General features: G+C 46.6%; 1 protein-coding gene across 3 annotated transcripts in view; it reads right to left on the bottom strand.

Moving 5' to 3' along the window:
• SLC25A13 (solute carrier family 25 member 13) overlaps positions 1 to 13,809 on the bottom strand; it is a 117,254-nt gene that overhangs the window by 81,175 nt on the left and 22,270 nt on the right. For all 3 annotated transcript variants that reach the window (XM_064166988.1, XM_064166989.1, XM_064166990.1), the window contains 2 exons: positions 10,425 to 10,478; positions 6,456 to 6,598 (listed from right to left, as the gene is read on the bottom strand). In XM_064166988.1, coding sequence (XP_064023058.1) covers positions 6,456 to 6,598; positions 10,425 to 10,478 — 197 coding nt within the window. The remainder of the gene's footprint in view (positions 1 to 6,455; positions 6,599 to 10,424; positions 10,479 to 13,809) is intronic.

Raw genomic sequence — 13,809 nt, 5'->3', positions numbered from 1 at the left:
GCAGTCCAGGTAGACTCCATCCACAGCCTGCCCCACATTCACCAGGCAGGGAACCTGATCATAAAACGAAGGCAGTAAGGATGAGAGAACAGGGAAACAAACACAGCACCACACCAAGAACACATTCTCTGCTTTTAGGCCTGGATTTGATTAAAACTCCACATATTAACACAGCTACAAGACTATAAACTGGCAGAAGCACTCTTTGTCAGTTCTCACAAGCAATAAATCCCCCTAAGAAGTCAGAGAGGGATGCTTAAAATAACCTCGGGTTTTCAAAGCAATTATTCCTACTACCAGGAAGATGAAAAGTGTACCAATCGTGTGGTTCTAGGCAGTCTGTTAAAGAAGAGGCATTAATATCTGCTGTGCCAGCTGAATTCAAATTAACCCAATTTTTCCATGTTAATTAAACCAGCTATTTTCTTCTTATTGTATTTTTGCTCCTTAAGTAGCCCGAGCCCGCCAGTGATTCCCAACAGATCTATTCTCCCCACAATGACGTAGTCATTTACTTCTATTATGACCACACAATACAGTAACTGAGCAGTAATTTTTCACAGGCAATTACATGTGTGATTCTTAATGCTTAAAGATGCTGAAATAACGTGGAGCACAGAGCCATATGCTCACTTCTCTCCACTGCACAAGGGCAGTTGCCTGGGTAACACATTTTTCTCTCCCGTTCAGCAGCATCCTTGTTTTTAAGGGGGGGGGGTGTTTAGCATAACCCTTCACTGACTATCATTAGGTGCAATAAGCAGCACATATTAACACAGGCTTCAATATACTACTTAAAGAGTTATTTTATCTACCTAAACAAGTGGCAGGGGAAAGCCTGGAGAGATTTGAGTGGCGCTGAGAGAGAGGAAGCAAAGATGCTGACAGGGTTTTTACTACGGGCTTGAGGACATCCTACCCAACTGGCTTTGACCATCACATCAGTGATGTTGCATTTCCCTTCACAGCAGTGCCAATATTCAGCCTCTTATTCAGGAAGGTTGAAATCTTAGTGTTTTAATAATGCCCCCCCCAAAGAACCAGATAATTGTTTAGCCTCTTTAGGAACTAAAGAGAATTCTGCTTCTTTAGAAGCAGAATCAGAGAACTGTTTAGTTTCTTTGGGAACTAAAGTGAATTCTGCTTCTTTAGAAGCAGAATCAGAGAACTGTTTAGTTTCTTTAAGAACTAAAGTGAATTCTGCTTCTTCAGAATCATAAAACTGTTTAGTTTCTTCAGGATCTAAAGTGAATTCTGCTTCTTTAGAATCAGAAAATTGTTTAGTTTCTTTTGGAACTGAAGAGAATTCTGCTTCTTTAGAATCAGAGAGTTGTTTAGCTTCTTGAGGAACTAAAGTGAATTCTTTTTCTTTAGAATCAGAGAATTGTTTAGTTTCTTGAAGAACTAAAATGAATTCTTTTTCTTTAGAATCAGAGAATTGTTTAGTTTCTTTAGGAACTAAAGTGAATTCTGTTTCTTTAGAATCAGAGAACTGTTTAGTTTCTTAGCTGGTGAGAGGCCTGGAGCACAGCCCTATGAGCAGAGGCTGAGGGAGCTGGGGGTGTACAACCTGCAGAAGAGATGTAAAGAGACTGTTTACAAAGGTATGCAGTGATAGGATGAGGGGAAAAGGTTTCAATCTAGAGCAGATTCAGATTGGATGCTAGGAACAAGTTCTGCATCATGAAGTTCCACGCGAGAAGGACATGGAACTCTTTGAGCCAGTCCAGAGGAGAGCCACAAAGATGTTCAGAGGGCTGGAGGTGCTCTGCTATGAGGACAGGCTGAGAGAGTTGGGGTTGTTCAGTTTGGAGAGGAGAAGGTTCTGAGCAGACCTTATTGTGGCCTTCCAGTATCTGAAGGGAGCTACACAAAGGCTGGGGAGGGACTACTGACAAGGTCTTGTAATAACAGGACAAAGGGTAATGGGTTCAATCTGGCAGAGGGGAGATTGAAACTGGATGTTAGGAAGAAGTTCTTTTAAGTGAAGATGGTGAGACGCTGGCACAGGTTGCCCAGGGAGGTTGTGGAGCACAGAATCCCCCAATGTGATCTTTGATCACATTGGGGGATTCTGTGCTCCACAATCTCCCTGGAGGCATTGAAGGACAGGTTGGATGAGGCCTTGAGCGACCTGTTCTTGTGGGAGGTGTCCCTGCCTATGGCAGGTGGTTGGAACTGGCTGACTTTTGAGTTCCCTTCCAACCTAAACCATTGAGGACAGAGGAACACTGCAACAGGTTGCCCAGAGAGGAGGCTATGGTCCCATCCCTGGAGATACTCAAAGTGAGGCTATACAAAGCTCTGGGCAACCTGATCTAGTTGAGGATGTCCCTGCTGACTGTGGAGCAGACGACTTTTGAAGGTCCCTTCCAACCCAGACCATTCTATGATTCCCACCAGAGAAAAGCCTGCAAAAAAAAAAATAAAAGGCAAGAAAAGAAAAGAAAGCAGAGAAAGAAAAAAGCCATTACCCACTGCAATAATATATCCAAATGCAATGATGAAGAGGTTTCCTGAGAAATCAATGCATGTGTTTTTACTAGATCAGCAATTTAAACATGATAACATAATGGGAGACAAATTGAAGCTACAGCTATTATTTTATGCTGCAGCCTAGGTAAACTAAGTATAGTGTAAATTGGTGCATTAGAGGATAAATTTATATCCAATAATAATGGCAACTGCTGGCATTTCCAAGTGTTATTATGAATAGTTTGTCCTTTCTAAAAATAAAGCCTGCAGTTATTTCTCAGTAAAGTGTTAGTTACTACAGTCCAAACAGAGATGTGCAGTAAATACTTATTTTGTTAGACAGATGTTTAGAAGTACAACAAAAGGCTGGGGAAGAAAAAACAATTATCTGCTACCAGGCAGGATGGAAAATGCTTGGCCTGCTCCTCATAGGCCTTGAGAAAGCCACTGTGTGCTGGGGGAGTTTCTCATCCAGCTGAAGCTAAATGAAGCTTTTTTCTGTTTCAGTTAAATTGAAGCATGAGAAGTTTAAGGCCAGGAACCAGTCAAGGTTCCTAAGTCTGTTTCATACAAGCACAGCATCACAGGATGTCAGGGTTTGGAGATCTCAGAGTCCACACAATACAACACTGGCACTGGTGACCAACCACAGCATCACAGGATGTCAGGGGTTGGAGATCTCAGAGCCCACACAATACAACACTGGCACTGGTGACCAACCACAGCATCACAGGATGTCAGGGGCTGGAGATCTCAGAGTCCACACAATACAACACTGGCACTGGTGATCAACCACAGCATCACAGGATGTCAGGGGCTGGAGATCTCAGAGTCCACACAATACAACACTGGCACTGGTGACCAACCACAGCATCACAGGATGTCAGGGGTTGGAGATCTCAGAGTCCACACAATACAACACTGGCACTGGTGATCAACCACAGGATCATAGGATGTCAGATGCTGGAGATCTCAGAGCCCACTCAATACAACACTGGCACTGGTGATCAACCACTTTAGAGAGCTCCTCTGGCCATCAGCAAGAAAAGCATTTCTTTTTTCTTCAAAGGAACCCTAAAAAGATGCCTCTGGAAGAGCAGAGAAGGAAAGCCGACCCCCAAATAACCCCATGCCCTGACTTAAGATGGAGGCAAAACCTGCTCCCATGGCAACAGATGTTCACTGAGTAACAGTCTGCCTGAAGAAGCCTCACACCTTTGTCACACCACCAGCAGCTCCTGTAGACATCTGCCTGAAGAAGCCTCATACCTTTGTCACACCACCAGCAGCTCCTGTAGACATCTGCCTGAAGAAGCCTCATACCTTTGTCACATCACCAGCAGCTCCTGTAGACGTCTGCCTGAAGAAGCCTCACACCTTTGTCACACCACCAGCAGCTCCTGTAGACGTCTGCCTGAAGAAGCCTCACACCTTTGTCACATCACCAGCAGCTCCCCTAGGTGCCCTCAGATCCTTAATCTCTGGCAATGCAGGAATTCTGCTAGAGCTACACAAGAGATTCTGTCCACAACAACCAGAGTAAAGCTGTGTGTAAGAGCTCCTGTTCTTTACACACTGAAGACCTCAGCTCTGGGGTAAGCAACTCTTTGCCCATTTTTTTGCCCTGTCCATGAGTCAGGAGCTCTTGAGCTGTCACCCTTCCACCTGTGCAACTTACTATCAAAAAGCAGCTTTGTATTTCACTTTAAAACTAGGAGATCTGGACTGCCAAGATGGAAAGAATCTAACAGAAGACCAAGAGGTCCTACTGCCATCCTTAAGTGATTTCAATCCAAAAGTGACTGAGCCTTGCTTCAGATGACCACTGTGAGAATTTTGTGCCCCACACAAATGCCTGCTCAGGTAGGGGAAAAATACTAGAGTGCTACAGAGGAGATGCTAAACGCTCCCTGAACTTTCTCCAGTCCTGCACACCACAGTACAGCAGCTAAACAAGAAGACAACTTGAATACCAGAAGAGACACATCAGGTACATGCAGTCCCTTCTCACTGCACAGTTTGGGTAGCATGAAGCAGTTCTTACCCGTGGGAGAGAGTGGCAATTAGAGGCCTCAATGCCACCTCACGAAACTCCCACAGGTTCACACCAAGTTATGAAATCCAAACTTGTCAACAGCTTCACAAGGGCTACAGTTCTACATTCTGCTCTTCAGCTTCTGCTTGTGAGGGAGATCCAAATCACAAGGCATGGATTACACTCTCAATCTTATTCATAGGCTCACAGCATGTCAGGGGTTGGAAAGGACACAAAGAGATCATCCAGTCCAATCCCCCAGCCAGAACAGGGCCACACAGTCTAGCTCAGGGCACAGAGGAACACATCCAGCCAGGCATGGAAAGTCTCCAGAGAAGAAGACTCCACAGCCTCTCTGGGCAGCCTGTGCCAGGGCTCTGGGACCCTTACAGGAAAGAAGTTCCCCCTTGTGCTGAGCTGCAACCTCCTGTGCTGCAGCTTCCACCCATTGCTCCTTGTCCTATCCCAGGGAGCAGTGAGCAGAGCCTGTCCCCCTGCTCCTGACCCCCAGCCCTTAGATAGTTATAGACATTGATTAGATCTCCTCTCAATCTTCTCCACTCCAGACTAAACAGCCCCAGGGCCCTCAGCCTCCCCTCATCATCCTCACAGCCCTCCACTGAACCTTCTCCAGCAGATCCCTGTCCCTCTCAAACTGGGGAGCCCAAAACTGAAGGCAGTACTCAAGATGAGGTCTCACCAGCGCAGAGGAGAGGGGGAGGAGAACCTCCCTCCATCTGCTGGACACACTCTTCTTACTGCACCCCAGAACCCCATTGGCCTTCTTGGCCCCCAGGGCACATTGCTGTGCCACGGATGTTCTCCCCCAGCACTCCCAGGTCCCTCTCCATGGGGCTGGATTTGAAGCCAGGCAATGTGGAAAACGCTGGGTTTGCAGGCAGTAAAGCAGGGGAGGGAATGTGAGAAATGCTATGTGAAGCCTCCACTTCCTTGCTGCCAGTATAATCTTTCACAGAACTTTTTAAGCAGGGCAAGCAAACAGCACATCAACTCATCTGCAAGGTTTCAGCTGCCCAGCTGCCAGCTACATGAGGCTGGCTGAGCAGAGAAGAGGGCACAGAAGCTGTTGCAGGAGCTCTCAGTAAGGCATGCATCTGCTCCCTAGGAAGCCTGCATGCCATTGTCAGGCTTTATTTATCTTACATTTTACTCTCTGCAACCACTCATGTGAGTCATGCCTGAAGTCTTCTGTTTTTTTAAGTGCCACAACTGCAGCCTTCAAGTCCACAGCTAAGTTTCTTCACTTTAAAGGCAGGGTTAAAACACTGCACTCAGATGAGTGAAAAGACAGCTTGCCTGGGCAAGGACCATTAAAGAAGAGGGGAGGAAGATGGAGGAGCGGTAGCTAATCTGCCCATTGCCCAGGTCAGCCTTTCAAATGCAAACCATGTGCAACCAACTCCACTGCTGCCTTCCCAGGGTTGCAGAGTGGCTCCCTAAACACCTTAGTTGCTCCTCCTCCTTCCTAAGGCAAAAAAGGGTGGTTAAGACAAAACAAAAGCTCCTGACAAAGCAGGTGTACTTTCTTTTTCCTAGACCAGCTAAACCTACTTGGGATTGCTATTTGAATATGTGACAGCTACATAAAGTAAACATAGACAGAAAGGCTCAGAGAAGGAAAGAAAAAGAGGAGTTAGAGGAGACAAACAAACACGAAAGCTTCAACGAATTAAAACAGACAGGAAATGGTTTGCTCAGCTAAATGGTACAGCCATCCCCAAACTTTGCTTCTGCTCTTTCCACTGAAGACACAGTATTCTGCAGGGATAAAAACAAACCAACCCATCCCCAACCTCAACCTCCCCACCCTTCAGGGATCAAACTATTTTGAAAGAATGAGTTTGTATTTTGGAAATGAACAATAGAAAAAGAAAAGAGAAAGAAGAAGAAGAAAAAAAAACACCACCACCAAAAAATGACTTACCCATCTTTTGTCTGATCCACCACCCCTGCAAGGAGCTGCACAGTGCTTGCATTAGGCAAACCATCTCCAATTATCTTCAGGTACCGTGTGACAAAGTCATTAGGAGACATGAAGAACTCGCCATTCTTCTCCACACTTGCATACTGTGAAGTGAACACAACGTTTAGTGCCTCAGATGCATCCTTCCCCAGGCAGTTCTTATCACCACTCACAGCTCCTAAATCAGGAGCAGGCTTATGTCAGAGCAGATGACAGTTCTGCTCTGAAGAACCTAGAGCCCACACTCTCAACAGGAGAAAGTGGGGAGTACAGCAGCAGCTGCAGGCTTGGCTTCCCAGCACACAAGGGCAACAAAGCTGGTGAAAGGCCTGGAACACAAACCCTATGAGGAGAGGCTGAGGGAGCTGGGGGTGTGCAGCCTGCAGCAGAGGAGGCTCAGGGGTGGCCTCACTGCTGTCTACAACTACCTGAAGGGAGGCTGTAGCCAGGTGGAGTTGGGCTCTGCTGCCAGGCAACCAGCAATAGAACAAGGGGACACAGTCTCAAGTTGTGCCAGGGAAAGTATAGGCTGGATGTTAGGAGGAAGTTGTTGGCAGAGAGAATGACTGGCATTGGAATGGGCTGCCCAGGGAGGTGCTGGAGTCACAGTGCCTGGAGGTATTCAAGAAAAGCCTGGATGAGGCACTTAGTGCCATGGTCTAGTTGACTGGCTAGGGCTGGGTGCTAGGTTGGACTGGATGATCTCCTCTGCTGCAGGCTGCACACCCCCAGCTCCCTCAGCCTCTCCTCACAGGGCTGTGCTCCAGAGCACTCACCAGCTTTGTCACCCTTCTCTGGACACATTCCAGTATCTCAACCTCTCTCTTGAATTGAGGAGCCCAGAACTGGACACAGCACTCAAGGTGTAGCCTGACCAGTGCTGAGTACAAGGGCAGAATAACCTCCCTTGTCCTGCTGCCCACACTGCTCCCGTTCCACCAAGGGAATGCAACTGCCACTTTCCATTTCTCAGAAGCCACACTGGTGCCTGCAGAGTACTGTTAGATAGCTGCTGCAGGCATGCAACTCTCAGAGGGATGCCAAAGTGTAACAGTTAAGTAGATTACTTTCTTCTGGTGCTACATAAATAGTCTTCAGGTACAGCAGCATCTGCAAGAAGCGAGGCTTCGGAAGAAGCGAGCCCAAACAAAGCGGAACTTGCTCTGGCATCCATACAGCGCTGAGCATTTAAGGACTCCTGTTTCAAGAGACACTGCTGGCAACAGAAGCTTTCTAGCTGCTACACCACAAGGAATTTTGGAATTGTATACTTTTATAAGAACTAGCAGATCAATTGATTTCAATGTAATCATTTGCAGGGAGACAGAATCATTCAGAACCCCCAGCCCTCGAGAACCTTTAACACAGCCGCTATTGAGAAGCAAATCAAACAAGTCAGGCAGCCTTTGCTTCTAGATTTCAGGTTTTATGTCTTTTTGCTGCTGCTTTTTTTTTTCCCAGCTAGGGAAACCCCCTGCTAGGGCATTCAATAACAGAAAACAGCACAAGGTTTCAATGTGTGTGTGTGTGTCCCTCCCTGTTTCTTGTTGTGCATTTGAAATCCAATCACGTCCTCTATGCTACATATAGAAAATGACCTTGGGAAATGTCAGCTTGATCACTTGGACTAAAATCTAATCTCTGAGGGGTTACAGTAGAAGACTTAGGAAAAGTAAAGAGTTTCTCTTGGAAATTATCATAACAAAAAAGAAAAGAGAGGGAAAAAACATCAATTCTATTGGTTTTGGAGCAGACATTACCCCAACTAAGCAAAAAATATGCTTCTTTACAACTGTGTTTTTCCCCCACTCTGGCAATTATACCCACAGAGAATTTGATATTATACAATAGTACTTAATGGCTTTGGGGGTAACTTATTTACATGCATTTCAGATGGTCGACTATTAACCAGTTCAATCCCACTTTAAGCAAGATTTGCAAACATTTTCCTAGGGGGGGTGGGGGGATTTGATGTATTAAATAGGCTAAAAAGTTGACTGCAATCAACTGTATTCAAACTCTTTTCTTTCTACGCAGTGGGCACCGCTTCTGTCTGGCAATCATATTTTTTTTCAGTCCTTAATTGAAGCAGGAAGAAAGGCTGTCAAGTTTGAAGTGAAGATCCCAGCAGCTGGGGATTGGCCTCACCACTTCAAATAGTCTGAAGCAGCTTAATGAAATGCTCTGACCATCACCCATCTGTAGAGCACAAAACGACACACCGCAGCCACTCTTCCTTCCCCAGCGGTAAGCAGCCCAACGAGATCTCTGCGCTGCATTGAACGAAACGTTTTGCTCAGATTTCATTGCTCTGCTTTACTGAGACCCCCTCCTTGGCAGTGGAAAAGGAAGGGCAATAAAAGGAGCTGGAGGTGGTATTTAGTGTGCCCAACCACGACCCACTCAGTCCACCAAAACTGAATGCTGACGGAAACGCAAGAGCGGCGCACACCCACGATTGCCAGGGGGTTCTCACCCAACCAATCAACCCCCACCCCTACAACTGAGCATGCTGCATAAGGATCAGGATGCTCTTTGCTGTGTTTTTTAACCCTTCCTCAACACAGCCTGCTTTTTCTGCTGCCTTCCTCCTGCTCTTCAAGCATTCCCCTCCGGAATCACATTACTCCATTCTGTTTTGAGAGTGATTTTGCTCTCCTGACAAACAAAAGTTTCAGGGCTTCCTAAGTTAAACTCTTGGCTTTCTCCAGTGAAAAATTTGATTTCAGAGCTATAAATACTGGCAGTGTATGATAAAACTATAAATACTGGCAATATACATGGTGACACCTACACAGGCTGTTAATAATAGCTGACAGGGGACAATGGAAAACACAGCGAGAAGTGCAGGCAGAGTGGGGCATGACGCTGGAGAGAGAGGAGGTGGAGGGAGGAACTTGGGAAGCTCTGCCAGGCACACAACACCTTCACAAAACGAATTCAGGTAGCCCAGCTCCCTCTGGCACCTTCCCCATACACATCCTCCTGCAGATTCACCCATTTCTGTGCTCTCCCTTCATACCAGGCTACCCAGATGGCAGTGACACTGCATTAACGAGTGTTAGGAAGGGTAGGAATGGCGATTTCCATGTAGGCAGTGGGTCAGAGAAGGCAAATTTCCAGCCACACACTCGAGGGCACTTCTCTCAAGCATACAAGCATGACAGGAGTCGTTCCTTTACCTGCAGACTTCTGCAGCAGGCCACCACAGGTGAAATTAGGGGTGAATAAACGGGGTTGGAGAAGGGAGAGGAAGGAAGAAAGGAAGGGAGGGAGAGGAAGGGAGGAAGGGAGGGAGGGAGGGAGGGAGAGGAAGGAAGAAAGGAAGGAAGAAAGCAAGGGAGGGAGAGGAAGGAAGGAAGCAAGCAAGGGAGGGAGAGGAAGGAAGGAAGAAAGAAAGCAAGGGAGGGAGAGGAAGGAAGGAAGAAAGCAAGGGAGGGAGACGAAGGAAGGAAGAAAGCAAGGGAGGGAGACGAAGGAAGGAAGAAAGCAAGGGAGGTAGAGGAAGGAAGAAAGCAAGGGAGGGAGGGGAAGGAAGAAAGCAAGGGAGGGAGGGGAAGGAAGAAAGCAAGGGAGGGAGAGGAAGGGATTGATTTAGCCAATGGTCTAACAGCAAGGTGTCTACAGGAGCATTTTCCCACATGCAGGAACAATATTGAAACTCCCACCACATCCCCTGAACAATGCAGGGTTTTTCTCTAAGACAGTAATACTTCTTCTGAGTCAATACAATCCTCACTCAGGAATGTACCTGACTTCTTGGGGAGCATTGTTCAATTCTCATAATGGTATTTAAGTCTAACATGGTAATAATACAGTGAATGATTAATGGTTGCAAAAACTATCAAGAGTTGTATGCTGCAATAAAGGAGCAAAAGACATGAAAAAAAAATTGAAGCAGGAAGAGTAAAATATTTACTTTATACATACCTTCAAAAATATTGTTTTCAACTCGGCTGGATCAGCTCTCTTGGTTAGAGCCACCTACAAGTAAACACAGTAGCATTACCATGCCTAGTTTAGACCCAGAAGGTGTCAAGTGTCACCTGGAAGGCAGAACTCAACCAGCAGAATGCCTGATGCAGGTAAAGGTTCACCTCGGCCATGCTGCTGTTACTCGGTTCGCATTTGCACCCAGTTTGTCAACACTTCTCTCATTAACTGCTTCCCCCCTTTGCAAGCCCGGAATTCTTGAAGGAGCACACATTAACGAGGCATCAAGGCAGTCAAGTATCAAAGCTTTTCAGCATCCTCCTCTGCTGGGATTTGGCATTGGCACCACCTTTACTATTTTTTATACTGCCAGCATCTTTCCTCTAAGGATTTCAGCAGTTTCCCACCCCCACGCTTACAGATAGCAAGAAGAATATACTCGGCTTACAAACTGGACCAAGAAAGCAACACCCTAAAAGACTTTGAGTTCCAGTGTAATGATTTGGTTCATGGGTACTTCTACCTCCTTCTTCCAACATTTTAAACTCAGTGTAGACCTTTTGGATGGTAAATTCAGAGAGCAGAGTATGTGGATTTTTCTGCAGGTCAGACAAGTAGTCAGTTCCACTTAAATTTAAGTTGTTATTTATCACCATAAACCCAAAGTGATTTGATTTTCTTTTCTGAAGTAAAAAGCATTCAATACCCACTTCAGAGTAAGCTTCTCAGTATGGCAGGGGGTTGGAACTGGATGATCTCTGAGGTCCCTTCCAACCTAAACCATTCTCTGACTGTATGATTTTCCTACTTGACACACCACAGCATTTGCTCACTTTGGAGAAAGTGGATTCATGCCCTTCATCTGGAATCATAGAATCACAGAATCAAGCAGGTTGGAAGAGACCTCCAAGCTCAGCCAGCCCAATCTAGCACCCAGCCCTGGCCAATCAACCAGACCATGGTTCTAAGTGCCCCAGCCAGGCTTGGCTTCAACACCTCCAGAGACAGTGACTCCACCACCTCCCTGGGCAGCCCATTCCAGTGCCTGACCACTCTCTCCAAGAACAACTTTTTCCTATTGTCTCATCTAAACCTACTGCCTCCCTGGGCAACCTGTTCCAGTGTGCCACCACCCTCATGGTGCAAGAAAACAGAATCCACTTGGAATCAGAGGAAATTCTACTCTTATTTCCAATCAACTGTATTAATAGACTTGTCATAGACAAGGCAAGAAGGAACAGGTTGTCAGATGATATATGATACGAAGAGATACAAAAGGAGTAATGAAGTAGTAAGTGTACTCCACCCAGTAAAGAAGAATAACACCATGGATGAGCAAGACAGGAAAAAGGAGAGCAGGAAAATGGGAATTAATGTCAATACAGCACAAATCTAATGGCAGAAATAAAAGGTCTGATCTTCATAGTAAAGGTGACTTTAGTAGACACCATTTGCAGAGAGTAGAAAGGTGATGAGGATCCAGGGATACCTGGAAATTGCTACAATATTCCAGAAAATTTACTGGGACAGCAACAAGTCCTACCCAAAAATACAGAGATAAACATCTCTCATATTGTTTCCTCCTCCCAGCTTAACCTGGACACCTGAACTTCATCTCAAGTGTGAAGAAGGAAGATGATGGAGGCAAAGATGCCCTTCTCCAGCTCATGATCTTCAAAAACTGCTGGCACCACAAAGGTGAAGCTGCTGGAGAGCAGCCCTTCTGCAAGCAGAGGAGCAGAGCTGTGGCAGGGCTGCCTCACTGCTGGCCACCACATACAGGCACAGAGAAAGAGATGCTTGACCACAGCACCACACAACACTTTGGGCTAGAAAGGAACTTTAGAGGTCATCTAGTCTAAAGCAACATCTTCCACTAGATTAGGTTGCTCAGAGCCCCATTACAACCTGACCTGGAATGCCTCCAGGAATGGGGTTTCTACCACCTCTCTCTGGGCAGCCTGAGCCAACACCCCCATTGTAAAAACTTTCCTCCTTAGTGCAGATTTCTTCTCTTTTAGTTTAAAACCATCACCACTTGTCCTGTCATAACAGACCCTGCTAAGAAGATTGTCCTCATCTTTCTGATAGGCACCCCTGAAGCACTGAAAGTGCATAGTAAGATCTCTCCAGAGATTTCTCCTCTCCAGGCTGTACAACCCCAACTCTCACAGCCCTTCATCACAGGAGAGCTGCTACAGCCCTCTGATCACTCCAGTGCCCTCCTCTGAACCTGCTCCAACAGGTCCCTATCTTTCTTATGCTAAGGACACCAGAGCTGGACAGGATAATCAGATGAGGACTTACCAGGGCAAAGTGTCAACATCCCATGCCCAGACCTGCTGGGCAGGCTTCTTTTGATGCAGCCCAGGACACCACTGGCCCTGTGGCCTGCAACACACACTGTCAGCTCATGTCCAGCTTTTCACCCACCAGTAACTCCACGCCCTCCCCCACAGGGCTGCTCTCAATCCCTTCATCTCCCATCCTGTATTGATACCAGAGATTGCTGTGATGCAGGTGCACAACTTCGCACTTGGCCTTGCTGACCCTTGTGAGGTCCCCAAGGGCCTACTCCTCGAGCTTGTCCAGGTCCTTCTGGATGCCATCCCATCCTTCTAGCATATCCACTGCACCATTCAGCTGCAAGCATATTCTCACTTCAGCCCTTCCTTCTGCACCACAAAATACAAGGAGAAGACCTTGGCTGTGATCTGCAGCAGAAATCCAGCCACGCAGAACCGAACGTTACAGAGAAGTCTGCAAGGAAGATGTGGAGCAGGTTACCAAGCAGGGAACCAAACAGCTGCAAGGAGAGCTTGCACAGGATGCAGATCAGAAAGACCTCCTCACCAGACGTCCCTGGGGTAAGCTGGGTATTGCTCCCAGGAAAATACCATCAGATGGCATTTGGCACAGAATGCTTAGGGTAAGAAGCACTGTAAGCTAAGCTGGTAACTACTAAGCAGGTACCTTTGGCCTGTTTGGTGCAAGCAGAGTCAGCTTTGAGCCAAAACCAGTTACTTTGAACAGAGTTTTCATCCTCATGGTCAAACTCCACACTTACATCTGCACAAGTGCAACCCTTCACTAAGCAGCAGTTGCCACACTCCTCTTTCTAGTAACACCTAAGCTAAGAAAGAGAAATGCAGTTAACAGACATCAACAAAGTCTTCTCAGCTCCTACAGGCCAAGTCAGCAGGCAGAGCTACAGAACCAACGCTACTGAGAGTTGTGCTGAGTCTACCCCACACCATGGTGAAGCCCAACAGAATCTGCTGGCTGACACAGACAGCAAATCTCAACCCAAACCATTCAGGTCTAGCTTCACTCTGTCACAATGAGAACTCCGGGAGTGGTTTCTGCACCCTGCTAAGTGGAA

This window comes from Pogoniulus pusillus, chromosome 28 (genome assembly GCF_015220805.1).
Source record: "Pogoniulus pusillus isolate bPogPus1 chromosome 28, bPogPus1.pri, whole genome shotgun sequence".
NCBI classification, from domain to species: domain Eukaryota; kingdom Metazoa; phylum Chordata; class Aves; order Piciformes; family Lybiidae; genus Pogoniulus; species Pogoniulus pusillus.
Note: the sequence above shows the minus strand (reverse complement) of the source record. Positions and strands in the feature narration are given on the sequence as shown.